General features: G+C 40.3%; 1 protein-coding gene across 1 annotated transcript in view; it reads left to right on the top strand.

The window, feature by feature from the left end:
• LOC126401682 (gamma-aminobutyric acid receptor subunit gamma-3-like) overlaps positions 1-16512 on the top strand; it is a 131504-nt gene that overhangs the window by 103013 nt on the left and 11979 nt on the right. The window contains exon 8 of the mRNA XM_050063076.1: positions 3140-3292. Coding sequence (XP_049919033.1) covers positions 3140-3292 — 153 coding nt within the window. The remainder of the gene's footprint in view (positions 1-3139; positions 3293-16512) is intronic.

Raw genomic sequence — 16512 nt, 5'->3', positions numbered from 1 at the left:
CAGAGATGAACTGAACATCTTTCTGATGTCTTGTATGACCAATAATAACAACTCTGACAAATTTCACTGAAGTTTATCAGCCCTTCACTGCACAGACACTGTCTTAATTAAAGTTACTGAGGACCTCAGATCTTAATACAGCTTCAGACACTTGTGATGATCTCATTAGAAAAAAAGTCTGTCTGAAAAAGTTGAATTTCACTGATATAAAATGGCTCGTTTTTTGTGTGGTGTTCCCCAGGGGTCATTCTTCGGCCCCTGGCTGTTTTGTAAGGCTACATATAAATTCTCTTAGAAGATTTTGTAAGAAGGCAGACTTGTGTATTGTTTGGGACTAACTAATCTGCTGACTAGCTTGCAGAATAATGTGACGATCTCACAGTAAAATGTGGTTCTCTGGCCTCTGTTGTGATGACCAAGAAGAGCACAGCAGGATGTAGCCTCCAGCTACATATCAGACCTTTTAATGACTCATGAGCCAGTGTGCTGCTTCACCCTCAGGGTTTATGGTCTGTAGTTTATGGTGGATAAAAAAGTCTAACTTACAAGGTCACCTTGCAATGTGCACCTTAATACAGCTGTCCAGAGTTCTGACATGCAACACTAAGAGCTCTGTGGGGCTTTATTAATGTACTGAGCTGAGGTGCTTTGAGCTAAATGCTAATGTCGTCTCAGTCCCACAAAGTCTTGTCTTGGTCTCGATACACTGTGGTCTTGGTCATGATTTGGTGTCAGTTTAGGTGTTCTTGACTACAACACTCGTTAGCATGCTATTCATAAGATGAGATATGATCAACCTTTATTGATACCAAGATGGGAAATTCAGATGTTGCAGTAACACAAGGGCAGAAAAAAGTATAGATACACAGAGAAAGGTATAGAGTAACTCTGAAAATGAAACTATGAGGGAGCAATAACCAGAGCTATACTTGAACTAATAAAGCTATCCCATCATAGTAGCACCAAAGTCAGGCAAGTATAGTATGTAAAGTAATATGATGTCATCACCTACAGTGTACACCAGAAAAGTATATAATATAGTATAGATAATGTGGGATATAGAGAGTAATGTAGTGATATCATGTAACATAATGAACAGTTAAGTTCAGCAGTAAAGTACAGAATTTAAGAAAGTATAGTAAGAACACAGGAAAGTTTTATTTAATAATATTAATCTTAAAATAAAATATAAAATATAGTATAATAAATCCTATATGTATTTGATGCAGTGGTGTGTTCAATATTTGCAAATCAGGTCCAATAGAGACAATGGAGAGGGTGCCAGACACTGTGGGAATTGTGTGTATGTGTGTGTCTTTGTCATTTTGGTTGGCTGCTCAGAGTGAATGGGACATGGGTCTGTGGCTCCACTGCTGGTGTACAGTCTGATACAAATTAGTGCCTGAAGCGCTCTGTTTTGCACCTGGGTGGGACGATCCTGTGGCAGAGTGAATCATCCTGATTCCTGATTGACTCTGTAGGGAGCATGACTGTCAGTACAAAATTACAAGGCTGTCTATCCAATAGTCATTGAGATATTTCAGTCGCAAGCATGGTGAAGTGAAAATTCCAGGACATCACCATGAACGTCACTGATGACATCAGTGAACTCAGAGTCTGTGGTGGATTTAATCTGTGAAATTACAGAAGCAACTCAACCAGAAGCTATAGTTTAATCATTCCACAATCGGACAGGAAGGACAGTTATAAAGTAGCCAGTTGTGTAAGAAGAGCAGTAAACAAGGTTATAAGGGACTACAGGAAGAAAGTGGAAATACAATTCCAGAAAGGCAATCCCAGACTCATGTGGCAAGGTCTAAGGAATATGACGGATTACAAGACCACACCCCAACACTAGCACCAGTGTTTACAACAATATACAACTGGTCACTGGTTCAGTCTGTCATACCCAAGTCTGTGCCCAAGAAAACAAAACCGACCTTCATGAATAACTACCGCCCAGAGGCACTCACCTCTGTAGTGATAAAGTGCTTTTAATGGTAAAGGATTACATCTGCTCCTCACTAACTAGCACAGTGGACCCACTACTGTCCCAACTGATCTACAGAAGACGCCATAGCACACATCCTCCACACCACCGTATCTCACCTGGAAAAGAAGAGGAGCTATGTGAGTTCCTTCTAGGCTCATCATGAAGCTCAAGGAGCTGGAATTAAACGCCTCACTGTGCATGTGGATCCTTGACTTCCTGACAAACACACCCCAGGTGGTGAGAGTGAGCAGACACACCTCTGCCACCCTCATCCTTAACACAGGAGCACCTCAGGGTTGTGTTTTGGGTCCCCAGCTAGACTCCCTGTACACACTTGACTCTGTAGCCACTTCAGATTCCAACACCGTCATTAAGTTTGCTGACGACACAGGCGAGTTGGGTCTGATCACAGATAACAATGAAACAATCTACTCCTGAATGTCAGCAAAACTGTGGAGATGATAGTGGACTCTGGGAAGAAGCAGTGAAGGAACTACATCTCCCTGAAGGGGATGGATGGCTTCAAGTACTTTGTTGTCCACATCACAGTGGGCCTGACCTGAGTGCTGCATCCTGACAGTGGTGAGAAAGGCAAGGTAGAGAATGTTTCACCTTCAGCTGCCGACATCCCCTCAAATACTGAGGATATTCTACTGCACCATTGAGAGTGTCCTGACAGGGAACATCACTGCCTGGTACAGACACAGCACTGAACAGGACCACAAGGCCCTGCAAAGAGTGGTTCATTCAGCTGAACACTTTAGGTGCTGCTCTACCCTGCATAAAGGATGTTTACACCAGATGCTGCCAAAAAACAGCAAGAAAAATCATAAGGGATTTCAACCACTCAGATAACTGCTTTGTCTCCCTATTGAAGTAGGGAAGAATGTACTGGAAACACCAGGCCAGTACTGAGAGGCTCAGAAAGAGCTTCTACCCTCAAACCACAAGGACACTGAATGAAGACCCTGCCTTATCCTAAACACTGACAGTTATTTATTATTACTACACAATTTTGAATACACAGATTGACAGAACTGACAACTACATTTCACTGAAATCATATTTAATGATATCATGTGATTAAAAAAGTGATTGATTGATAGAATTGACAGTTTTTATGCTCCGTTTTCTCTCTCCTAACAGGTGACTATGTGGTTATGACCGTGTACTTCGACCTCAGCAGGAGGATGGGCTACTTCACCATCCAGACCTACATCCCCTGCATCCTGACAGTGGTCCTCTCCTGGGTCTCCTTCTGGATCAAGAGTGATGCCACGCCTGCAAGAACAGCCCTAGGTAGTGTGAGGAACTTTTCTTCATTTCAAAAGGGCTTGTATAACTTAATCATCTTTGGGAGCAGTAATGTGTTGCAATACATTTTCTCTTACACCCACCAAATTGGCAGATAACCCGATGATCAGCAGGAGGGAATAGTGTTGATGTCCAACATTTTGTCACCCATTTGCTTTAATTGAAGTGATGGGAATAATTTTCACCAGTTAATATAAAGCTCCCTGCCCACTGCATATTCAGACTGTAGCTGAGTGTAATATGAGGATAATGAATCGGAAGTTGGCAGCAGGATTTAAAGCTTTTTTGATAATGCCCATTCAATCTGAGATTTAGACAGCTTGATAGCAAAAGCAATAATCTCCTTTTTGATTGGTAACTGCAATAATATAACTCAGCCTTTGCTAAAGTAGTTTACTGGCAAAAGCAATCATATTACTGGAACACTTGCACATCACTCGACATTGTTGTGGGGTGAGAGAACAAACTAAGAAAAGCTGTTGTGTATCTCTGTCATACTACATATCAGTCATTGACAAACGAATATGCATGATTCACATTCAGCTGCTCATTAAGCCATCTTTAAAATGTATATCCCATCAGTGTTTCTTGTTTCCGTTTCATCCTTTATTGTTGAGTTAATTTTATCTTTCTTTGCATGAGTTGACAGCTATTTTGGATTATTTTCCTCCCCCACTGCATGCCTACCATTAGCTCATTTGCTTTCCTGTGGATGATGATGTTGTGCTGATGGTGCCTATTTAAGGTGGAATGAAAGGTAAGTGTCTGATGAGTTCATGTCCATGACTATATATATACTGTATAGAGTAAATATATATTTTTGTAGACTGTATATCCAATTTTCAAATGAAAATATGACCAAATTTGTCAGTCTGAATTTAGAAAAAACATCTACAGTATTTAATTTTGGAATGCATAGGGTTTAGATATTTCCATCAGTGTAAAAAGATCAGATAAGAAACATCTTTATTAACCCCCTTTATATTTTATTATTTATATTTTAGAAATACATTAAAAAGAGAATAAAAGGTAGATTTAAAAATAGGACAGGAATATGAAATAGAAACATCAACATTCACCTTATTATACACTCGCCAACACCACAGCAATGAACAGTGCACTGACTAGCACTGTACAGACAGGGCAGAAGGTCTTCAGGAGCCTTTCATACACACATTATGTTCCGTCCCATCTTGAAGAGGGCACTGGTTATATGAGACCAGTTTTTTGTTGATTTGGACCCAAAGTCACCTTTTCTCTCCCTGGGTGATAACCAGGACAAGGGCCCTCCTAGTCCTCTGGTAGTCCACCACCAACTCTTTGGCCTTGCTAATATTGAGTTTCAGCTGATTGTTGTTGCACCATGTGACGAAACTCCTTTTGGCTGTAATTATTGATGCATTAAACAGTGGAGGAACAATTTAAGAGGTGGCAGGAACCAGCATAAAGGATGTTTGAGGCGTAGAGAGCAAAGAGGAATGGCACCAGTACAGTTCCTTGAGGTGCATGGGTGTTGCTCGTCCCAATCTCAAATGCAAAGCCATCCGCACTAGTTTGCTGTGGCCAGCCAGTGAGGTAGTCTGTGGTCCATGTTGTGGTGTCAGGGTGCCTTTGCATCGCCAGAAGCTTTTCCCTGGAAGGCGGGGCTAGATGTGTTGGAGGTATTGGAGAAGAACATAACTCTGGTCAGAAGGATGATGGTATCCCCTACTATGATGTTTGGTTGGGATACAAACTGTAGCAGGTCAAGGAAAGCAATTAGCAGGGTCTTCAGGTGGTGCAGAAGCAGCCTCTCAGAGGTCTTTATGACATGTGACGAAAGTGCAACAAGTGTGAAGTCACAAGCGCTGGGACGTCCATTCTTTGGCACTGGAACAATGCAGGAGGTCTTCCAATTTTTGGGCACCTTCCTCAACCTCAAGGAAAGGTCAAAGAGGTGCTAGATGGCTGCTGCAAGCTGCCAAGCACACGTTTTGTGTACCGTGAGACTGATGTTGGCCCACTAGCTTTGTTTGGTCAGAGTGTGGAGAGCTCCCTCTCCACCCTGCTGGGAATGAGGGTGGGATTGACACTGCAGTCTTTAAAGCCATATGTGTATTTTCTTCTGCCAGTGTTGCACACTTCAGAAGAACAAGCTCAAAGCTCAGTCCACACAGATTAAAATCGACCAAACTTTGTAACTGATGTGGCTGAAGTTAACCAGCTGTTGTTTCCTGTAGCATCCCCCTCTATGGTTAGGGTTAGGGATAAGCTTTGGTTCAGATTGAGGTAGGGGGAAACTCATCTCGACAGGGAACAGTTGTCAACACAACACCTGTTAACAATACTGACATGCTGGTAGCTGGTAGCATGCATTCATTAGCTGGAAATGCGTATGTTCAAATCACCAATCATCAAAAACATGAGCACCTTCATGCAGAACACTGTGACCTGTGATCTCCTACCTTGGTTCATCATCACTGAGCTGACCTTGCAATTAGCACCAAACACAAAGCACAGCTGAGGCCTTTAGTTTTAGACCAAATTAAATTCTGACCTGATGATGACACTAGATGAAAAGCTACATGATTATTTGTACCAAGTTTAATAGCAATCCATTCAACAGTAGATGAGACATTTCGGCCTGGACACAACAGACTGACACTGCTGTCCCCAAGGCCATGCTGCTGGCTAAAATTAGATTCAAACAGAAGTGCAACAAAAGCTTGCAAACTTGACAGCAGGTTATAAACACACACAGAACACAAAGGAGCTGACCTTCATCCAAGAAAATTGTGATCAGTGCTGAATGGTTAAAGACAACCTGCTGTCATTTAAAATATAATGATAAAAAATGAACTTCTCGGAAAAACCTTGACAAATAAAAGTTTCCCAATTTCTTCATTTAAAATGTAATCTTTCCCAATATGCAAATGGGCCCTACGTCATTTTATCACTTGCTTTAATCCTTTATAAATTTACTGGCTACTTATTCCATAGCTGGTTTTCCTTAATTTAATCTACGGATTTGAGAAATACTAGCCAATTCAAAATGAAACAACTGACTTATGTCCATTTACTCTACGAGTACTTAATAGTTATCAATGCACTGCCCACTGGGGCCATTCATTGGGAGCGCTTTTATTTATATAATATGTTTGGTTATTCAATGCTCGGTCTAAAAATTTGCATTCACTCACCTCTGCAGCAGCTGCTCCTCTCGTCCATCAATCTTATCTGATCAGCTCTGATTGGCTCTACTGATCAGTTGCGACTCAAACTCCACGAACTGCTGCTGAGGTAAAGAACAACTCATGAAGAGTTCTGCCAGCGCTGCGTTCACGGACTCGCAAAAATCTCTTTATTCAGAGAGACAACACACTCAAGAAACAAAACCTAGGAAGTTTGCTGCCCTCTGTCGTCAGCTACCCCACACATAGTTTCTAATTCTGTGGGAGGCACTGTATATATCTGTCTTATTAGTGTCTCATTGACTTTATTTCCCAGTTTGCTGTGAAAATTCCACAGGTTCAAAAGGTCAGGTCAATGAAGGACTACCAATTTAGCGAGGGGTTGCTCGTTTACCCCCCTGGCGTAGACTTGGTTTCAACTTAACAGCGTAAATTAGAGAAGAAATTAGAACGTAAAACTTCCCCTCCCTTCCATGAACAGACCGGTGCCTTGCTTTCTGCCGCTGTGGTAAAAATATGTTGACAGAGGTTAGACTTGAACTAATTAACTCACTTAACCTGAGTGCTCAATCTGATCCGACCTTTCCAACCCCCAGCCACCTTCACTTCCTGATGCCACTTGCCAAAGCGGTGGCACTCACAACTCTGAAGTACTTTAATTCCACTCGGTCCCTCCCGCCCTCCATCAGCCTGCCAGTCAGCCAATATCACAGAAGGTCATCTGGAACGCCTCAGTGGTAATAAAGAAGTTATATTGGAGTTCTGTCCGTCCCTATTCTTCATCAAGCCCAAAGAAAAAAGTTCACTGATAGCTGAACAATAAAGTCGTCTCATGTTGCATCGAATTCAATAATAAGCTGGCGTTATGACTGAAGCATGCTCCTAGCCAAATGGAGCGTTTCTTCTCTTGGTCCGTTAATGAAAGCTGATCATAATAAGAGATTGTGTTTGGCATTCTGCTCAGCTTACTTTGGATGTTCTGTTGATGAGAGTTGACACGGTGACAGTTGAACATCAAAACAGTGTGAAGAGAGAGACAGCAAGGCAAAGGTTTGTTTTCAGAGTAGTCTGCAGATATGTGCTGATGTCTTGCTCTTTTCCAAAAGCTGATTAATTAGATTTTATAGTCTCATAAGATGTAATTGGAGAGGTTTTGCTTCATATTAATTTGGCTAAGCTGTGCAGGAAAAATGTAGGGTCATTGCATCACAGTTATCGCAGCTTGCCACTGCAGCTGTCTCCATCACTCTGTCAACTTGTCTGTCTGCCTAGACTACAACCAACTGCCGTCAAGGCTTACGGTACATGGGTGGTGGTGTGATATCAAAGGCAGTGAAAGGCCTGTGATCTCCCTCAAACAACAGGTAGCAGAGAAGCAAGCTGTCCCAGTCCTGATAAACATCCACATTCAGCTCAAGGACAGAAAGTCATTTAGCCTTTCTTCTGTACTACATTGGCCCCGTTTTCAGGTCGGTCTGAGACCTGATCCCAAGGCTGAAAGAGGGAGAGGAGAGATAAGAGGAGGAAAGGATGTGCTCAACAGAGGGACAATAAGAGAGTGTAAAATGCAGTGAAGGCCTCTCGCATGTAGCGGCAGGGAGAAATGTCAGGAGGAGGGGGGAGGATCGCCGAGAGGTTGAAGTGCAAGAAAAAGGCAGGTGATGCCGCTGCCCCCACCCAACCCCTCAAGGCACCGTCCCTTGACAAGCTGCTAACATGTTCCAGGTGGTTTTTCCAAAGAGCTGTCACTCAGCTGCTGCTTCTTCGGCAGCAGGATGTGTGGATAGCAGGAAGGTGGAAGGAAGAGAGCTGCGGTTGATTCCCATTAGACCTCAATCTGTGCAGCTCAGATGGATCTTGACAGAGATACAGGAGGGGGGTTGTTGGTGGGAAATAAACCCACCTCAGGGCACAAGCTGAGAATGTAGAGCTGTGGAGAGTAAAAGAGAATTGGAGTTGATTAAAGTGGGTGAAGAGTTCACTTCACTTAAAGGAGCAGTTCACCACAGTCACAAAAAAGGATTGTCCGAAATCTAGCAATTCTGAGATTTTGGGGTTTTGTTAGAAAGCTAGAGGCAAATCACAGTTTTCATTGGAACTATTTTAAACCAAAAAACTGCTCCAATACCCCGGCAACACCCAGTTTGTTTAGTATTTATCCATCTCAAATATTGGGCCCTGGCTAGCAGCAAGCACTGGCAACAAAAGAAGCTTATTCCTCCTGATGTGGGTGTGGCGGTGAAAAACATTTAAAATCCCAAGGTTTCCCTGCGAGAGCCGTCATTCACACAAACGCCTGTCAATGGTGATAAGTCAGCTCGGGTGTGTGAGCTGACAGTGTTCGTTATGGGAACTCCACCAAGAAGGCAGTGAGGTAAAGATAGGAGACTTCAGTCCCTCAAACTGTGCTGTGACGAGATGGGAGAATCTAAATCAGATGCTCCTTTCACCACAGGGACAAACCTGCTATATGATGGGCCATGTTTTTCTAGGGTTTAATGGTAGTAGTCACTAATTCCAACAAAATACAATTAAGTTAACCAATAAGACGCTCATATACTGGAATTAAAGCATCTATTCAAGTAAGTTCTCTGCCTTTAAAGGGGACCTGTTGTGCTTTTACATATTTTGTCTGTTATATATATTGTTAATATTAAACATGGCCAAAGTTTAAATAATGAGGTAAACACAAGTAAAAGTAATCCCTGTTAGCAGAAACCTCAGATATCCCACCGTTGTGAACACTCAGTTTCAAAAAATTTTTCTGCTCTAGCAATGAGGTCATAGTCATAGTGTGATGTATGTCCTTATATGGTCATCTGCTCCAGGCACACTTCTGCAGGTGTTTATGTCACGTAGCCTACACTGCTAAATGTAGCTACATGCTAACTTTAGAGAAACATGTAAACTTGGTTGCAGTTTTGAATTTCTCCCGACATGTGCGGGTGTGTGTAGAAGCTTTTATTGGTGATTTGTCACGCTAGAAAGTGCCGCTATTCTCTGTTACTGTCATCCCCCAGCTGCTATGACAGTGCAGCGACACAGAGATATGGAAGACCTGAAAGCAATGACCAATCAGAGCAGACTGGAGCACAGAAAGTAGAGAAATACAAAGTGTTTTTTGAACATTTAAGCATATAAACATGTTCTAGAAACTTTAAATAGAAGTATGAAGCTGATAATGAGCATAACAGATCTCCTTTAAAGTCTCCTCATCTATCATGGCCCATAGAAGACAGGCTGACTGAGTAAATAAATTCTAGAGGTGTGGACTTACTCCAGTTTGTTTAGTCCCAAGTGCCTCCTCGGTCAGAGGGCGCTCATGTAGGGCCATCTGACTGATTACATGCATGGAGGATGCGGCTTAAAGTCAAGGCTTCTCCAGCGCCCGTGAAACACCTTTAATCAGATTAGATTGAAGTTGCCATGTGAAGCATTTTAACCTCAATCACCAGCACATTAATTTGAAAACATCAGCATAATTACCACAAACAAACAAGCTCTCGCCGAGGAGACTGTCATCTCCGATGTACGCTGCATTTTACTTTGTGTCGACGTGATGGAAGATGTGCTTCACAGCTCTAAACAGGAACTTTTATTCCAGTTCAACTGTTCTAACTGCATAATTTCAACTTCCCATTAACCTACTTTGTCAGAACACATACAGTATATCCACTGTTATTTTGGGCTGCTGTGATCTCTAAGCTTTCTTCTCGCTATTCAAAACAAACACACTGATACAAACAATAGTGACACCCACCCTGTTGTGAGGCAAATCAGACGACTGACAAAATGAGGCAATACAAACGGGGAAAGTTAGAAACTGCAGCTTTAATCTATCGACAAATTCAATGTCCCAGTTTTTTTTTTCTTTAATAAAAATCGAAAAACCGCTGTTCTCAGAACAGATTAAGTCTGTAGCCGTAATAAAACCCATGCAGTCTTGTGACCTGGCCACTGATCCCTGACTGGTACTCCCTCAGCACTATTTATAGACGCTCCATGAACACAAGCTGTGGTCTGTTCCACCTGGTTTACCCCCGGACAGATAACAAAGGTCAGCGTCTGATATTTGTTAGCATATTGTGGCAACAAATATCACATCTTTGAAATCTTATTTTGCAAATGCATGTAAAAAAGAAAAAAGAAATCTGTTCCGTCTTATTGCTGTGATCACACCATCAATATTATTCAGCACTCTGCAGCATATTTGCTTTGCACAGGCATATGCACCGGAGCTTTTCTCACTTCCAAGTGATGGCCCTTGTTTTCTGTCTGTAGCTGTGAGACGTCGTGTTGTTCAGATCGCCTGCACCGACAGGAATCACCCAGTTGCTATGGCATCATGTAGCGACAATTTCGACAGAATGAATTAAACTGTACAAAGAAAACTGGTGGCCTTGGTTTGGAATAGCAGCCCAAACTGTGAGCAGCTGGTGGGGTAGCTTCGGTGGGTAGGTCGAGATAAAGAAACTAAAAGAAGAAATAGTGGTGGATGCATTTGCTGTTTTCTTGAGATCACACAGTTTACAGTACAATAGGATTTGAAGAGATAGTCAGGTATTAGGAGCAGAGAGTTGTCCATTTACCTAGTTTGGCACTTAAATCTAATGAGCGGGCGAAAAAACAGAAAGTCTAGACGAGCACTAGACCAGAGGAGGTAGCTTGAAATAGATGGGAGCAACTCGTCTCTATGGAAACCACAGGCGAAAACAGTGGCACACTCTGCCATGAAAGACATGTGGGAGATGAGGATGAAAGAGACGGAGGAGAGAGGGAGAGAGAAAGGGACGGAGAGGGGGAGGAGGGGGTGAGGCGCAGCATGGAGAGGATGAGAGGGAAAGATGGTGAGCTTACGAGAATGATGTGTGTGTCACAGCGGTAGATATCGATGCCCCCAGTGGGCATTAGTGTCACTAGGTTCATCTCTCTTTTAAAGAATTGATTTCATTTCACCAAGTGAACACAATATTCTCCTTCAAGACACCATGGGGAGTCATTTCTCAAACAATGGCACTGATGACACAACAACTTATTTACCTGTGTGACAGGTAATTATTGATATTCATAACAGCCACTTTCACAATTTAACATCTATTTTAGAAACGGTTAGTTGCCTCCTGAAGAGACTCGGCCGTCGCAGTGATCAGAATCAAGCAGCTGATTGGTGATTGGCAGTATTTCCCTAACCTGCACATTACACATTTTCAATTCATTGTGAGTTTTCACCATCGTGGTCAAGCTAATACAAGTGTTACAGCTTCATCTCCATCATTCATCACTGTCATTAAAAGACAAGTGGAGTGATGAGCGCTTTACCTCTTCAGAGGCTGACTAATGAACGCATTATGAATGCAATGAATGCAGGATGCAATATTAATGACATATTTTTATGACATGCTACGTCATGACATTTTTAGAGGCATGCTTTACTGTGACATTTGAGCATTAAGCTGCTCCCATCTATTTCATTGTAATTACATGCTATGACATGCAATTACAGTGCTATTTTTATAGCACTTTTTTATTTTCATTTTTTTATTTTACAACTTTTATGACTTATTTTGAACATACTATATGAAGTTGTTTTTATGTCATACTATACTGTGGCTTTTTTGTGACTAATTCATTACATACAAGATTTTTTTGTGACAAACTATATAACAGGCTATACTAAAATACCTTTTAAAATGACCACAGTCGACAGTTTTAAGATTTTTATAACACTTTTTTGTCATATTATTACTTTTTTTAGGCTATACTTATATATTTTATATATTTTTACCTTTAATGTGACTGCTAGGCGGTAATTCTAGTTAATGACTTTTCATGAATTTCTTAATGGCATATTATAATTATTATTTTTTAATTAGTTTAGTATATTTATAATTTTTTTATTTTATTTATTTATTTTATTTGACTTTTAAGTGACAGTTTTTATGATGTTTTTATGGCATACTAGACTTTGGCTTTTCTATTGCATACGATACTATGACATTTTTTACAATGTTTTTATTAAGTGGCAACCTCCGAGGCTAAAAAATTAAGCCAACAACTGCAGTTCCTTAAATGGCCATTGGCAACAGAAGCAAGTCCCCCATGTTAAAAGCCAAAACAAAAAACAGTTTTGGTGTCTATCCACTATTACCCATTGATTTCCAATGGTAACAGTTTGTTTACAGTACTAAAAACGTGGAACACACCACCTGTTATACCTCAGATGACATTATGTGATCATACCTCTGCCATCTCTGACAGCCATCTCAAAGCATTGTTGTTGTTTTTTTCCTTTTCAACCGAGCACGCTAGCAATTAGTTTGCCTTGCCCCGTTAAAATATTGTTAGCTTTAACATGTCCTAAGCGGGCTTAAGGTAACGTCTGCTCCTTCTGAAGATGATTTCTGATGACTTATGAAGAGACACTAACACATTCAGCAAACATTTAACATAATTCAGTATTAACTGTAGCTCCGTGTAAAGTGAATAAATGTGATGTTTCCCAGGTAATCCCCCGCTCGTCTGAGTTAACGACGCAGTTTACACATTTTTTTTAACTTCTGATTTATTAAAAACTGTTCTGAGTGAAACATGAAGCTGAATTTAGCAGCAGACATCAGTAATAGTCATATAAAGTAGTAGTAAAAGAATTCATTCATTTTTTTATATGATATAAAGGAAGTACAGTAAATCAGTAACACATTCTCACTAACACATGCCCAATTACATTACCGATCCTTGAATGGATGGAAGAAAGAGTCGCTTGGTGGTGTGCTGCTTTTGTTAGCCGGCAGAGGAAGGCTGGAAAGAGCTGTGGTTCCAGATGCAGTCTTTGTTGTGTCCTTGTTCCAAAGGTGCAGATCCGAGGAAGCTGGTCGCTCGGGGTCCGTGCAGGTTAGACGTTGGAGTGCTAACTCAACTTGGTTCTCCTTGTTGCTGGAAAGTTAGTTGCAAACCTTATGTTTGCACCTCTAACTTCTCTGGTTCAGGTTTGCTTCTGCCGTGAGCAAGGGCAAGTCATGGTCCAGGAGAAAGAGAGTCTGTGAGCAACAAGCAAGGGTCTGAGCTTGTTGGCAGCCCAGGAGAAAGAGGAGGCCTGTCTGGGCTGATCCACAGCTCAGGACGAAGAGATGACTGTCTGGGCCGGCCAATGGCCCAGGAGCAAGACAGAGACTGTAGTGAAGGGAGCAGAAATAATCTGACGTTTGCTTGGTGACATCACAGAGGGACATGTCACTGTAAAAGTCCTGTCTAATCACGTTTTGAGACTTGTCTGTCAAAGAGGTGTGAGGTGGGACCTCCTGTGGAGAACCGTGTCAAATAACTGTCCTCTGTTGAGGAACAAAGAACATCTCTCACCATATCAGATGGCAAGAGGTGAAACCTTCACATGTCCAGTTAACAAAATGACAAATGACAAATCATCTGTGGTCCAGTGAATCCCAACACACACTATACTGTAACTTTTATTCATGACACACTATACTATGACCTTTATTCATGACACACTATACTATGACTTTTATTCATGACACATAGGGTTGGGACTCGTTAGGATTTTAACAATACCGATTCCTTCTTAACGGTCCAATTCCTTACCGATTCCTCTTATCGATTCCTACATTATATTCATTATACTTGCTATACTTAAACAAGTATATAATAAACACAAATGTAATCATACAAATACAAAAACTTTATTCTAACTGTTGCACAGTACAATTAGATGAAAATACACATTTGTGTGTGGTGTGTATTTCAGATTTAGAGCTTGTCAGAGCTCATCTCCCTGAGAATATATAACAACAAAAAGTGATTCTCTGATTTCTACAGTAACACTATTACCTCAAATTAACCACAGCAATGAAATAAAAAATACTTATATGCATTCATGCTTGGGCACTGTTATTTACGTGACAACACCTGAACAGAACACACACCGCTCCCCTCGCTGGAAGCATCGGACCTCTCGCCACCCGCCTCCGCCTTGATTAAACACTGAAAATTAATTATAAGAGGGAGACAGGTTTTTCCTATTTTATCTTATTTTGTTATATTTCTCCCTCTCCTCTCGCTGGAAGCATCGGACCTCCCGCCGTCCGCTCCCGTCTCAAACACGGAGGTCTCCCTCTCCGCTGAGCACCCACGGCGCACGCCCGGCCTGTTAAATAGCCTGTATCCATAACAACTGTGTGACACAAACTCAGTGCTTTAGTCATGAAATATTGTCGGGCTCGGTTGGGTTCGGAAAGAAATATGCGGTCCGTGCCGCACTCCAATGGAAACGCACGTGGCGTTGTTGTTTTTTTTTTTTACAATCTAGGAACCGTTCACAGGAACCGTTACTCCAAATGTGATGGAACCGGTTCCGGAACTTTGGACCCAGTTCCGAAAAAGAACCGGATCCGGATCCCAACCCAACTTTTATTCATGACACACTATACTGTGACTTTTATTTATTTTTATTTATGAAAATAGTATAGCACATAGAAAAGTCCTAGTATAGCACATAGAAAGTCACCTTCAAAAGTCATAGTATATTTTTAAAGTCAGTATAGTTTGTTAAAAAAAATTTAAACAGTAAGAGGTAAGCATGTCCAAAAAAAAAGTTGTAGTATAGTACGTAAAAAACAAACAACAAAAAAAAAGAAATAATATAGTATGTCGTAAAGAGTCATGGTATAGCATGTAGAAATGAAGTGTAATATGTTGAAAATATTATAGTATAGCGCGGAGAAAAAAAAAAAAAAAAGTGGAGTATGTCCAAAGAATTTTTAAAAAGTCTGTCAAAAAACTGTTACATACTGTAGTATGGTGAAAAAGTCACATCATAGCATGTCAAAAAAAAACCTCAAAAGTCAGTGTAGTATGTTTAAAAAAAAATAAAAAATCGATAGTATAGTATATTTTTCAAAAGTCAAAGTGTAGTGTGTTGAAAAAATATAAAACAGTAAGACTATAGCATGTCAAAAAAAACATAACTCAATAAATAATATAGTATGTCGTAAAAAGTCTTGGTATAGCATGTAGAAATAAAGTCAGTGTAATATGTTGGGGGAAAAAAAATAGCAAAAACAAATAGAATAAAAAAAATAGCATGTCAAACAAGTGTAATATGTCCAAAGAAAACCCTCATAGTATGTTAGATAGGCAGTATAGTATGTCGTAATTTATTTATTTAAAATCTGTATCTGTCTTTCCATCTATAGATACACACATACACAGAGACATATGTGTAGGCAGGATAGCTCAGTGGTTATAGTAGTAGTAGCATAGTAGTTATATTCAAAACCCCCTCAAAAGTCAAAGTATAGTATATTTTTTAAAAGTCATGGTAAAGTGTGTTGAAAAAAATTAAAACAGTAAGTGTTAAGCATGTCCAAAAAAAGAAAAAGTCATAGTATAGTACGTAACAAAAAACAAACAAAAAAAAACAAAAACAAGAAATAATATAGTATGTCAGAAAGAGTCATGGTATAGCATGTAGAAATAAAGTGTAATATGTTGAAAATATTATAGTATAGCGCAAAAAAAAAAAGTGTAGTATGTCATAAACAAGTCATAGTGTAGCACATAAAAAAGTCATAGTGTAGCACATAGAAAGTCATAGTATAGCACATAGTAAAGTCATAGTGTAGCACATAAAAAAGTCATAGTGTAGCACATAAAGTCATAGTATAGCACATAAAAAAGTCAGTATAGCACATAAAAAAGTCATAGTGTAGCACATAAAGTCATAGTATAGCACATAAAAAAGTCAGTGTAGCACATAAAAAATTCATAGTATAGCACATAAAAAAAGTCATAGTATAGCACATAAAAAAGTCTTAGTATAGCACATAAAAAAGTCATAGTTTAGCACATAAAAAAGTCATAGTATAGCACATAAAAAAGTCAGTGTAGCACATAAAAAAGTCATAGTGTAGCACATAAAAAGTCACAGTATAGCACATAAAAAAGTCATAGTATAGCACTTAGCAAAGTCATAGTATAGCACATAAAGAAGTCAGAGCATAGCACATAAAATCATAGTGTAGC

This window comes from Epinephelus moara, chromosome 15, assembly GCF_006386435.1.
Source record: "Epinephelus moara isolate mb chromosome 15, YSFRI_EMoa_1.0, whole genome shotgun sequence".
In the NCBI taxonomy this organism is placed as follows: domain Eukaryota; kingdom Metazoa; phylum Chordata; class Actinopteri; order Perciformes; family Serranidae; genus Epinephelus; species Epinephelus moara.
The sequence above is the reverse complement of the archived record's forward strand: the minus strand, read 5'-3'. Positions and strand labels throughout refer to the sequence as shown.